Source organism: Rhinatrema bivittatum, chromosome 1 (assembly GCF_901001135.1).
Source record: "Rhinatrema bivittatum chromosome 1, aRhiBiv1.1, whole genome shotgun sequence".
In the NCBI taxonomy this organism is placed as follows: Eukaryota; Metazoa; Chordata; class Amphibia; order Gymnophiona; family Rhinatrematidae; genus Rhinatrema; species Rhinatrema bivittatum.
The window spans coordinates 222,746,574-222,760,142 of record NC_042615.1 but is presented as its reverse complement, the minus strand read 5'-3'; the positions used below and the strand labels follow the sequence as shown (position 1 = coordinate 222,760,142).

The following is a 13,569-nucleotide window of genomic DNA, read 5'->3' as shown; positions in this document are numbered from 1 at the left end:
TTCTGGCTTATCTATGCTGCCCATTCACACCAACTACTGAGCTTTACAATCGCTCCCTCAGAGATCCTCTGTATTTATTGAATTTTTTCTTGAATTCAGATAATGTCCTTGTCTACACCACCTCCATAGGAGGAAGTTCCATGCATCCACTACCCTTTCTGAAAAAAAGTGTCCTTAAATGACTCCTAAATTTACCTTCTTTCACCCTCATCCAATGAATCCCTTGTTCTAGAACCTCCTTTCCTTTTGAAAGGTATCAGCCTATTGTGCATGGAATCCTTGGAGATATTTAAATGCCTGTCATGTCTTCCCTTTAATGTCTTTCTTTTAGATCTTTGTCTCTCTCTATATGCTTTAGAATGAAGATTGACTATTTTAATAGTTACCCGCTAGACCGACTCCAACTGGTTTATGTCCTTTTGAAGATGTGACCTCCAGAACTGTTTACAGTATTCCAAATGAGGTCTTACCAGGGCCTTATCCAGGAGCAATATTTCCTCCTTTCTTGTGGTAACCATTAAGAACATAAGAATTTACTGTACTGGGTCAGACCAAGGATCCATCAAGTCCAGGATCCTGTTTCCAACAGTGGCCAATTCCTTAAGTCTACTTGGTTAATAACAGTCTATGGACTTCTCCTCCAGGAAATTATCCAAACCTTTTTTAAACCCAGCTACAGTAACTGCCTTAACTACATCCTCTGGCAACAAATTTCAGAGCTTAATCGTGTATTGAGGGAAAAATAATTTTCTACAATTTGTTTTCATTGAGCTATGTACTAAGTTTATGGAGTATTGCCCTAGTCTTTGTATATTTTGAAAGAGAAATAACCAATTTATATTTGCCCATTTTATTTCACTCATGATTTTATAGACCTCTATTACATCCCCCCATAGCTGTCTCTTCTCCAACCTGAACAGCCCTAACCTCTTTAGCCTTTCCTCATAAGGAGCTGTTCCATCCCATTTATTATTTTGGTTACCCTTCTCTGTACCTTTTACAATGCAACTGCATCTTTTTTGAGTTACAGCGACCAGAACTGCACACACTACTCCAGGTGTGGCTTTTACCATGTAGTGATACAATGGCATTATGACATTCGCTGTTTTATTCTCCATTCTTTTCCTAATAATTCCTAACATTCTGTTTGCTTTTTTGACCATTGCTGCACTCTGAACCAATGATTTCAAAGAATTGTCCACTTTGACACCCAGGACCTTTTCTTGAGCGGTAACTCCTAATAAGGAACCTAACATCTGGTAACAACTGTATAGGTTACTTTTCCCCATGTGCATCACTTTGCACTTGTCCACATTAAATTTCATCTGCCATTTAAATACCCAGTCTTCCAGTCTCGCAAAGATGGTCCTGCAATTTTTCACAATCTGCTTGTGATTTAGCAACTCTGAATAATTTTGTGTCTACAAATTTGATAACTTCACTTGTCATTCCCCTTTCCAGATCATTTATAAATATATTAAAAAGCACTGGTCACAGTACAGATCCCTAAGGCACTCAACTGTTTATCTTTCTCCACTGAGAAAACTGACCATTTAGTCCTATTCTCTGTTTTTTTTAAATCTTTTAACCAGTTTGCAATCCACAATAGGACATTGCCTCCTATCCCATGAATTTTTAATTTCCTCAGAGGTCTCTCAGGGGGAATTTGTCAAATACTTGTGAAAATCCAAATATACTATATCCACTGGCTTACCATTATCCATGTGTTCATTAACCCCTTCCTTTGCACCTAAACATCTTTCTGGCTTTTGTCACCTTATCCGCCTGTTTGGCAAATTTAAGATCATCAGATACGATCATCCCCAGATTGTGCTCTTCTTTCATGTTCAGAAGAATTTCGTCTTCTATAGTGTACCTCTCCCTTGGATTTTTGTAATCTAAATGCATAACTCCTGCATTTTTTAGCATTTAATCCTAACTTCCAGGCTCTAGACAGTTTCGCGAGGTAGATCCCTTCTCATGTTTTTCACACCTTCCTGTCTACCCTGTTACAGATTTTAATAACATTGGCAAAAAGATAAACCTTTCCTGATAATCCTTTCGGAATGTTGCTTACAAAAATGTTAAAGAACCAGTCTAAGGACCAATCCCTGTGGCATCTGCTAGTAATATCCTTTGCCTCAGAGCAAAATCCATTTATCACTATCTTTTGTCGCCTCCTACTCAGCAAGTTTCTAATCCAGTCACTATTTTGTGGCATATACCAGGGTGTTCAATTTATTTATAAGTTGCCTATGTGGAACCTGTGTCAAAGGCCTTACTGATGGGAAAATAAGTCAGAGTTCCAAAACAAAGGAGAAAAGGGTGGAAATCTTCCTTTCCACTGAAATTGCAACAGATTTTTTCCAACATTCAAGAGAAATCAATTGGGAAAGTCTCTTATATCTCAAAAATTCCTTATCTCACTGATTGAGGCCTAGGAGTTTGAAGGAGAAGGAATTGAAATACACTCCTGTCCCTCCTACTTTCAACCAAAAAATCCACAACTCCTCTAAGGGTCTCTGTCTTATAAAGATACAGGAAACAACCATTGTAGAAACCTTAGATGGTATGTTACTCTCTCTCTTCTGAATGCATGGCCTTTCTATCGGCCACACCTTCGTATGGATCCCACTACAACCGTCACCACGTCCTTCAAAATTTTGTGATCATATCAGCCCTCAAAAAGCCTTCACGGCACCCTTCCTGCTCGATCATTCCATCTCCTTTTTGTGTCTATATTGGCTTGAATGTGCTATTCATATCTGCTGTCTTGACTTTTTCTTTCATCTCAAGCCGTTCTAGATCTTCCAATGACCTCTTCTTCATGGTCCATGCCGAGGACCTTCACAGCCCTCATACTCATCTTGTACACCTTTAACATCTTAATCACTTTCTGCCCCCTCCCTATTCTACCTGCCAACTCTGGAGGAAGGGAGTCTTCTTTTTATCCTCCTCCCCTTGGGTGACCGATTCTTTGTTTACAAATTCTGGTTAAAAATAAAAAAAAAAAGAAATCATCATTTTTCTGTTTTAGTATTTAATTTCATTACTCTAATAGAAATCTTTGCCAGCCCCACTGTGTGCCTTTTTTTATGCCTTCCATGGCATTTATTAAATCAGTTACTTGCATTTCAAAATATATTTGGAAGATGTCACATAAAACTGAATGGGATTGCATTGTAAAATCTTTGAAAAGCTTCCATCGGTAGGCCAAAAGATTTATATTTGGATAAAAAAAAACAAACATTTATATCTTATTCAATATATAGCTGATTATTTGAGGAAGAGAGTTTTAAAAAAATGTTTTTGCAACACACAGAAAAAGCATGTAGGGGCTAGCCCAATCCATATATATATGGAGGCACAGTAATTCCCATCAGGTCCAAACTTGGAAAGCGGGGCGTTCTGACATTGTGTACTATTGATAATGACTGGAAGCTGATGAATGGGGTTCCGGTCATTCTTCTTAGGCTGGCAATGAAAAGCACTAAAACAATCTGGGCAAATGTATGGTTTTTACTTCCTCCATTGTTTTGTGGGGGTGTTTTTTTTTATTGCTTTGCATTTTGTGTTTGTAATTGGAGTCACCCAGCATAGCAGTTTTCCCAAGGACTTAGTTAAAATAAAGTTGGCTACAGCTGTACTTGCCTTCATTCAAAGGTCATGTATTACTTTGTCCCCTGTGATGTAACTGAAAAGGAATAAGTTTATGGAATTCTGTGCTTCTTTGTAGGGACAAAAAAAAAAGGTGAGGTCAGTATTCAAAAGGAACTATCTATTGTAAGTTAGCTGAATAACACTTATTTAACTAGCTTACATGAGTTTTCAGTAGCATGACTATGCTGCTGCATATCCCTATATTTAGTGCTACTTAGCCAGATATAACTTATTCAGCCTAAGTTAAACCTGCTTTATGAGTTACAACTAATCTGATTAACTTAACCTGATAAGTCTGAATATCTGCACTTATCAGACTAAGTTAGCCAGATAAGTAACACCACCCTGATCCACCCACTGCTGACCCACTAGATATCTGGCTAACTACATAATCGAATAAATGGCTTATCATAAATGGCGACCGCTGAACATCGCTGGATATTCAATGTCCGCCCCTTAGCTGGATAAGTCATTTGCTTATCTGGCTGAGTAGTGCTGAATATCTGGCTCAGTATGTTTTCCAAACTTTTTACCCTAACTTGTGAAGAGAAACCTGAATGTTTGGGTGGAGGAGGAGGTGGTGTGCATTTCTGTGGATTATGCAGAATTGAGACTTCCTGGGAAGACTGTTGAGAAATTAAACTTAAATGCTGGTGTGGCGTCTGATCTTTGTATTTTTTCCCCATATTTCCTTACCTAGGCAGCCAGTAACGAAGAACACCTTTCGGCATTACAGAGTACTAGGGAAAGGGGGATTTGGAGAGGTGAGTGTTGAACTGATTTTGATGCGTCTTGGGCCGCAGGGGTTAGATATAAAAGCCAGTCTCAGCAGCACGGATGATACTAGAGCACCAGGAGTTCCTTGTGTAACTCCTTGATTCATCTACTGCTAACTCCATCTTCCTTCTGTGCAAGGACGCTGCGGCAGGGAGACACGATGTGACATGTTGGGCAACGGTCGGAACTGATGCTTTTTTCCTCGGATTGGGTCTCAAATTTGGGTCCTCCTTTTCGCTTTTATGTTAAGAGTTGGAAATATCCTCCTTGGTTTCCATGTTGTCTCCCCCGGATGCTTTTGCATTGCTGAAAAGGTTTTGTAGTTTTTCTCTTTTTGAAACATAAAAGCAGGGGTTCCTGCCCTTTTGCCTTTTACAATTTTTCTAAGGGAGGGGGGGCACAAGCCCAGCAATGTGGAACAACATTTTATTTTTGTTTAAAATCTTTTATGTTCTGCTTTCCTGGTAGGAACCATCCAAAGTGGTGAATAAACACACAGAGCAAGCCACGTTAGGTCATCATTATAAAACATAAACCCTGTACAAGGCCGCTAAATACTAACCAAACACTTAACTAAAAACAGGCCTTGAACAGTTGGAGTTATACTGCCTTATCCGCTTTTTAGATATAAGGCCAGTAAAATGAATGAACCTTACAGAGAGGACTAATGTGTGTGTATACTGTGCGTGGCAGATGGGTGAGCAAATGCAGCGCTATCACATATGATGGTGGTAAACTGTATTGCTTCGCAGCACACACCTGTGTTTCCTTTGTGCCTTGATATGCAGTAATTGGATTAATTACAAACCTTGAGGCTGATTTATTACATGTTTTGATCATTTGTGCATGTAATATATATATATTTTTAAATCAGACCTTAAATTTTCATGTGCTGTGCTTTTTAACCCTATTTTTGCACTCACATTAATTGACTCTCAAGACCCCTGTCTGACTTCTGCTTGCAATGTTACTGCAGTGCATCTATCTCAGTTTGCTTATGGATTGGCTGCAGTGAGCTGAGTGGCTTTGCTGAAAACTTCAGGAACTCTTCGCCTTTGTTTTCTCTGCTCCCCCCCCCCCCAAAACACACACACACACACCTTCTCAACACTGTTTCAGGAGCATCCCCTGCACGCCAGAATGCCACTTGCTAAATGCAGGCAGACAAGAATTAGTGGTGGGGGAGGGGGGGTAGCAGACGCATGGAGGTGGAGGGAATAAGATCGGCACCGTGCAAATTACAAAGGTATAAGAGATGCACGTTTCCCAAAGCAGACCGAGAAAACGAGACTTCCATCGAAAGATTGCGTAGGAAGAAGCTCTGTGTAATTCTCAGTGATGCAAGAAAAACGTGCAGCTGTAGCAGCAAAATGTCAAATCCTGAGACTAGACCAGAGATAACAAACATCACCAGAACCCGGGTGCTGGCCTGATTCTTTCTCTCCCTAATACTTTGGCAACCCACATAAAAATGTGTCCTACCTATGAAAGGGAGTAGTGGGGCACTACATACAAAGATGGTGGAGGAGGGCCCGGGGTGGTAGAAGCTGGGAACAGATGGCATTTGAGGAGTTTAGGGGGCAGTGGCTGGGAGGGTTGGATTGCAAGAGCTCTTGTCCCTTCCTGCACTCGCTGCCTGGTAATGCGGGTGTGAGTGGGAGTGGGAGGCTCCTTTGCTGGGGGAAAGGGATGGAGGCACTGGTACTGCCTGCAGGCAAAGCTTGAGGAGTCACTATTAGGGTTTTTGGTGGGGTTCTTGAGGGTTTAGCATTCCATTGATTTTTGACGTAAGGGTCACAGGATAAGTGGTGCTGGGCTTAATACGGTGTTAGTTCTAGGTAGGGCCAGTAGTCCATCTATTTACTCTTATCATATTAATTAAATTTGTGTATATCTTGATGCAGTAGAGGGGGAAAAAAATGACCTTGGAGTAGATTATTAGACTGATCTCTCCCGGTGAAACCCCCGGGTCTGAGCAGATTGATTTGAGCTTTAACGTTTTTTTGGACTGTGCTTTCTAAATATAGAAAGTTCATAAACTATCTGTGCTTTCTATGCCCGGGTTCCAAAGACTTACAACAGGAAGAGAAAATGGACATATTAAGGTCCATATTCAAAGGAATTTAACTGGATAACTTGTGAGAGATCCAGATAAATGCCAACTTTTGAATATGTAGGGAACTTATCCTACTAAATTTTAGCCAGATAAGAAAGAGGTGTTGCAGGGCAGAGCAAAGCTGCATCTGGCTAAATTAGCAAGATAACCTTAGGACTTCCTCAGAGCAAGTCTAAAGATATCCAGCCGCAGCTGTATGGATAACTTAAGGCTTAACCGGCTCTATTCAAAATAATATAGCCAGTTAAATGTGCTAGTGATTAAAAATATTTTATTTATATATATTATATAGAATTTATATTTTATTTTAGAAAAGAATTCAAGTAGTTTTCTCCTATGGTCTTATCCTCCCTGAACGCCCCTCTGGTGGTCCAGCTGACTCTCACAGGCTTCTTGCTTCCAAAGTTCTTGAAAACGTTTTTATTAGTTTTAGCTTCTCCAGCAAGCTTATTTGCAAAGTCTCTCTTGGCATGCCGTATTAATGTTTTGTATCTAATTTGCAACTGCTTATGCTCTTTCCTATTTGCCTCATTTGGATCTGCTTTCCATTTTTTGAAGGATGTCCTTTTGACTTTAACTACCTCTTTCACAACCCCATTTAACTATGCTGCTAGTCATTTGCTCTTTTGACACAGTTTAATGATGGACTACATTTTTATCTGGGCTGCCACTATTTTTAAGCAATGTCCACACCTCATGTGAACTGTTAACCTTGGCAACCACTCCTTTTAGGGTTGGTTTTTTTTTTTAACTAATTCCCTTTTTAAAACTAAATGCTTCTGCAGTAGTTTTACTTACTGTCTTCCCTCCAGTGATTAGGTCAAATGTGATTTCATTATGATCACTAGTGCTAAATGGCCCTCACTGCCATTAACCCTTGCAGCAGGTCCTTCATTCCACGGAGGACTTAGAAGTACAATAGTGCTGCCTCTTTTCAGTTCCAGGACAAGATTCTCTGGGAAGCAGTCTTAAACTTTATCAACTTAGTATGTCCTGATGAAACATTTACCCAGTCATTTGGGAAAATGAGTTGTCATCTCATCCATGTTCAGCCTGCCTTTGAGATCCTGTGTGTGGAATATGGAGCATTTCTGAGAATAGAATTCTGGAAGATCTTACTCCTGGGGGAATTCTGCGCACAAAAACTGAACATTCTGCAAACTTTATATTGGTCAAAATAACACAATTTACATGACAGTAATTACATTTTAAATTATTACAGAAAAAGGTTGTTACTTAAAGTTGCAGAATTTTAAATATTTTGAGCAGAATTTCCCTAGAAATTCAATTTAAGAGTGTCCCTTCCATTCGCTATCCCAACTCCCCTGGCCAGTTTGCCCTCTCAGACCCCAGCTCCTCCACCTGCCAATATCTCTCCCCTTCACCTCTAGGTTCAACCCCTTCCACTCTATTGCCAGTCCCAGAGTTTGACCCTGTTCTCAGTACTGCCCCTCACACAGGCTCCCTCTGTCCCTCCCTCTCTCACACACAGGCTCCCTCTCTCTCATACACATACACACATCCTCATACAGGCTCCCTCACATACACAATCCCTTCACACAGGCTAGCACCCTCACAATCCCTTTTTTCATACACACGAGCTTCCAATCTCTCACACACATACACACTCCTTCACAATCTCCTCATATAGGCTCCCTCTCTCTGGCACCCACACTCAAGCATCCCCCCACCCCCCTCTTTTACCTCCCATGCTCTCTCTCACCCTCCTGCACTGTCACCCTCCCCTCACATAGGCCCCCCTCTGAAATCTACAAACATCCCCTCCACCTCTTACCACCCTCCCCCACACCCCCTCTCCTCTCTCACACACACATTCTCTCTCACCGGCATCTCCTTCCCCTCATATAGGCTCCTCTCTCTGAAACCCACACTCATCCCCCCACCTACCCTCTCTTACTTCCCATGCTCTCTCTCACACCTTCCTGCTCTCTCTCACCTTCCCCACCCCCCTCTCACAACCATGCTCTCACACCCTCCTCACCCCCACCCCCTTCTCATCAACCATGCTCTCATACCCTCTTCATCCCCCTCACCCCTCCTCACCAACCATGCTCTCTGTCACCCGCCCCTCTCTCACACACACATTCTCTCTCACCGGCATGCCGCAGGACGCACTCCATTCACAGCGAAGATGAAGGCCCGGGCGCGCCGTTCGCAGCACACATGGGCCTTCCCTTTTCACTGCAAGCAGCATGCCGGACCTTCATCTTCACCGCGAACGGAGCGCGTCCCATGTGCCGCAGGACACGCTCCGTTCACGGCATGCCAGGGTCTCCCCTGCTATTTTCTGCCGTGCTGAGATGCCCCCACTCTCGCGATGGCTGCTGTCCATGCGCTTCTGGTTTTGGAGGGAGGAAATTGGCGAGGGACGGTGAAAATCTGTGGGAAGGGCGACGAGGGAGGAAATCTGCATTCCGCAGTGGAGCAGAATTCCCCCAGGAGTAAGATCTGAATTTTTATTTCCTGCCTAAATTTTGCTTCCGTTACCTCCTTCCTGCACCTACCTATGTCATTGATACCTACATGTTACCATGACAACTGACTCACCCCCAGCACTCTCTAAAATCCTGCTACCTTTGCACTAGGCAAGTTTTCCAGCAATCCTCATGCTCATCAGCTACCCAGCTATCTACATTGCTAATGACTGAATCACTAACTGACAGTTCTAACCCTTCCCCCCTGGGTACGCACCCCTGAAGAGACATTCTGACATTCTTGGGGGCAAAAGGATAAAGCAACACCTGGAGGACATGTCTCAGGTACATGATCACTTCCAGTCACACATGGTGATGCTTTCCTTCTAGATGGCCTTGGTTCTCCAAAGCGACATGGAGCTAGGATCTCTCTACTGTGTCCCTTGAAGGTCTCCTCCGTATATCTCTCTGTTTGCCTCAGCTGCTCTAGGTCTGCCTCTCTAGCCTTCAAAGATCAAACTTGTTTTATGAGATGTTACAAGGAGTTCTTTGCATCTTTTGCTATCTACACGCCCTCAGGACTCTCATCGTGCCTTAAAAACTGACAAGCTAAAGTCTTATTTCTCTTCCCTTAGGTGTGTGCCTGTCAGGTTCGGGCGACAGGAAAAATGTATGCCTGTAAAAAGCTGGAAAAGAAGAGGATCAAAAAGAGGAAAGGAGAAGCCATGGCATTAAATGAGAAAAGAATTCTAGAGAAGGTCAACAGCCGGTTTGTAGTAAGTACAATTGCCTTGTTTCTGTCCACAGGTTTCTATAGATAACACCTGCTCCAGCATATTATGTTTAGCAGGGGAGTTTATAAATTGCATATAACATAACTTTTAAAGCAAATATTAATCTTAAAAGAAAAATCTATTTTTTGAGGGAAGCGGGGCTTCCAGCCCATTCAGAACTTATCCCAACTTAGTTCACTGCCATTAATGATGGGTGTCTGAGGAGAAAGGTGCCCTTGGTCTTTGTTCACAGGTTAATTACAAACAGAAAGGACAAACAGAATATAATGAATAATAAATGTATACACTGAAATAAAAAATATTTTTTTATTTAAAATTATTTATTAACCGCACATTCCATAACATCATGGTAGTTTGCAAAAAGTAAAACATACATAAGAATTCCATTAAAATATGTGTACATCCTCAATTTAGAATGGTACTATGTGGCGCCTCAACTCAAAGCAATCCCAGATATGCATAGAGATGCCACTACAAAACTGTGGGTGTCTTTTGAAGAAAATATAGTTGGAGGTATGCCTCTGAGAGCTGTGCCCTGGCAAACCCGAGATATTTGGGTCACCAGAGGGGATTTGCCAATCTCGTTAGAGACTACCATGCGAATCTGGTTTAAATGGTGGACACGCCTGGTGGGAAACAGGGGCTATTTTTATTCCACCCATCTCTTCTTTAGTAGTCCCTTCCAGGCAGGGAGAATCAATAAATCATTCAGGGAATGGCAAACACGGGTTGAACATCTATTAAAGGGAGGTTCTATTATGCAATGGGACAAAATGCAAGCTGTTCACCAATTACCCAATAGTGACTACCTGGCTGGATACCAAGTGTTGTAATTTCTAAGATCCTCTGTAATGGTCTCCTCCATCAGTCAAGGGAAAACACTATTTGAGCATTACTGCCAGGATGTAGATAAGAAAAGGGGAATGGTTTCTAAATTATATGCAATCTTACATGGCCCTGGAAAACAACCCCACCCTCATATCATTGCATGGGAAGCCAATCTAGGACAGTCATTCACATCTGAAGTGTGGGATCAGATTTATGATTCAGTACAGAAATGCTCTATATTTACAGCCTTGCAGGAAAATTGCTACAAGATACTTACCAGATGGTACATCACCCCCTCACACACTACACCACGGATATCCAAAAGTCAATGAACTGTGTTGGAGGAATTGTGGGCATGAGGGAACCTATTTTCACATATGGTAGAACTGTGAAAAGATCTATAAGTTTTGGGAGGTGATAATACAATGGGTGGAAAAGTTTCTGGGGCTTAGCAATTTACTTGATGCGGGTTTTGTATTGCTTAATATCCCAAACCAGATATTGAAGAAACAACAGATACTGTTCTGTCAGCAAGTTTTTATTGCAACAAGAATAGGCATAACAGCTCACTGGAAATCGACAAACATTCCATTGCTTCAAACTGTCCAACAAAGAGTACACTTTTACTGCAGAATGGCAGCCATCTCGGCTGCTCTGTATAATAGCACATCAAAATTTCAAGCAATATGGGACCCATACTTACAGTGGGAGAAAGCTATTCATGATTAAATGATCAGGATCTCAGGTATTGATTACTATTGTCATGACACTCTCCTCTAGACTTGATGGGCCTGAATGCTCTCTGTATTATGTTGTCTGTGAGCTTATGGAAGGGAGGGGGGTAGGGAGTAGGGGAGGAATGCTTTAAAATGAAAGTCATCCTTTTTGATATCTATTGTTGTTTAATCTTTAATTGAAACAAAAAATATGTATATATATCAAAATAAGGCTACAGATAGAATTTACTCACAACCCTTATTGATGAAGCAAGTCTCCCGTTTTGGTGCTTTATCCTAGACTAGGGATTCTACGGGTCTGGGTCCGGACAGGGAGGAAGACTTCTCTTCCGGTATCTCTGGAGTTGTCTATCACTATCTCAGTGACCACTTCACACTCTATATTAAATAGCTTCAGGAGGTGCCAGATAATTGAAAAATAAGAGCAATGAAGCCAAAATTATCACACCAGGAGAAGCCAGGAATAAAAAAAAGAGTCCATCCCATCCCCTATTAAGTCCACACAAGGGGAACACTCATAGAAAACACTGGAGTTCATAGCTGGTGTTTAAATAAAAGATATTCTTTACTATAACTTAAAGAAGAGGATTCAGGTCAAGATGATCCAATGATCAATTAAAAGCAAATGGTTTCTCTGTCTGTCCTTCTTCTATTCACTTCCCTTCCTACTCTTGCACCTTCATCCTGACTGAGAGTGGGGTAACTAGAGTATAGCTCCAGTTCTGGCATGAACTGGACTGAAAGAAGAAAAACATCCCCAAGCAAAATTTTTTGAACCAGACTAGGTTCAAAAAAGTCAAATATTTCAACTATAACGAAAGTCGCAAAAAAAAAAAAAAATACAAGTCTTTTCAGTTTTTGGATCAAATGGCAGCTTCTTTCTCTTTACCCCATCTGTTAACTGGTCGAATGGGCAAAAAGATCTCTGTCCCAGTCCTTTGGGATATCGGGGATATGCCCCACCCTCGGGCACTGATCAATCAAAAACAACTTCTCAAAACTTATTCCTTAATACCTCTTTGCCAAATGCTTGAATTCCCTTTACACTTAGGCAGGCCAGTCCACACTGATGGGTTATGCATTCCTACCAGCAGATGGAGATAAAGATAACTGACTCACTGATGTCATTGACATGTAGGCCTGCCCGTATTCTCCATCTCCAGCAGATGATGGACATGCATGTCCATAGTGGGGACTGCCTGTTATTTATTTTATTTTATTTTTTAATAGGAGCAAAAGAAGAAACCGATTAGATCTCCTGAGGGTGAACCCAGTCTGGGGCTGTCCCTCAGTTGAGCATCTGAGCCTCTATAACTTGCCAGTTTTAGGCTAAAAAAAAAAGAGGAATGGATAGTTCAGAGATGAAGGCTTGTGTCCTCTCCCCCTGTAACCACTGGCAAGGTCATGATTTCAGTCAGCAAATGTCTGAGATCAGGTAAAAAAGAATAAAGAGGGCCTTCCTTCCCTAGCAGGCCATTTTCTTCCCCATCAGCACTAATAACCTCCTCCTCCAATCGATCTCCGAGGAGTAGAGCAGAACGGTGAACTGATGATGCTGTTAGTTTGGCAGTAGATGCACTTCTGGGCTCCCGCACCACCATTCTAGTATGTTGGCCACTGTGACTCACAGGATGCAGCTGGGGTTTTTACCGCATGAGTGCATACAGTAAGGCTGTAGCCTGGAGTTCCATACGCACATACACATGCACAGGTATGCATGCAAGACCAAGGACTTAAGTTTTGCGCATATGATGACCAAGCATCCTAGTGAATTGTTGGTGTTTTAGCAGCACACAGGAGGCCAATGGACCGGAGGCAACCCCTTTGAGAAGGATAATGGCACTGGGAGTTAGAGAAACTGAGAGAACTCCCATGGTGCAGCTTGCCAAATAAGGGTAATCCAACCGTCACTCTCTCTTCGCCTAGACGAGTATTGCCTGGCGGTTGAAGGAGAATTGTCCTGCAATGATTTTGCTGCTGCTTGGGTGTCCCCTTGGCCAAATAAGACTTTGTGGAGGGGCATACAGGAGGTTATGCACTGGTCTATGAGAACCCTCCCCCCAAATTCCCTAGGGGGGAGTGGTGTCCCGGGTGGGTGGGGGGCAATGGAGAGCATCTTGATCAGCCCCATGGACTCAGGGATGGATTCAGCATCCTTTTCCTGGGAGAGAATTTTTTCCAGGGTTTGCAAACCTTTCTGAGAGGGTGCCCAGCGGGGACCA

General features: G+C 42.2%; 1 protein-coding gene across 2 annotated transcripts in view; it reads left to right on the top strand.

Moving 5' to 3' along the window:
• GRK4 (G protein-coupled receptor kinase 4) overlaps nt 1-13,569 on the top strand; it is a 329,347-nt gene that overhangs the window by 235,894 nt on the left and 79,884 nt on the right. For both annotated transcript variants that reach the window (XM_029592025.1, XM_029592029.1), the window contains exons 7-8: nt 4,361-4,424; nt 9,624-9,764. In XM_029592025.1, coding sequence (XP_029447885.1) covers nt 4,361-4,424; nt 9,624-9,764 — 205 coding nt within the window. The remainder of the gene's footprint in view (nt 1-4,360; nt 4,425-9,623; nt 9,765-13,569) is intronic.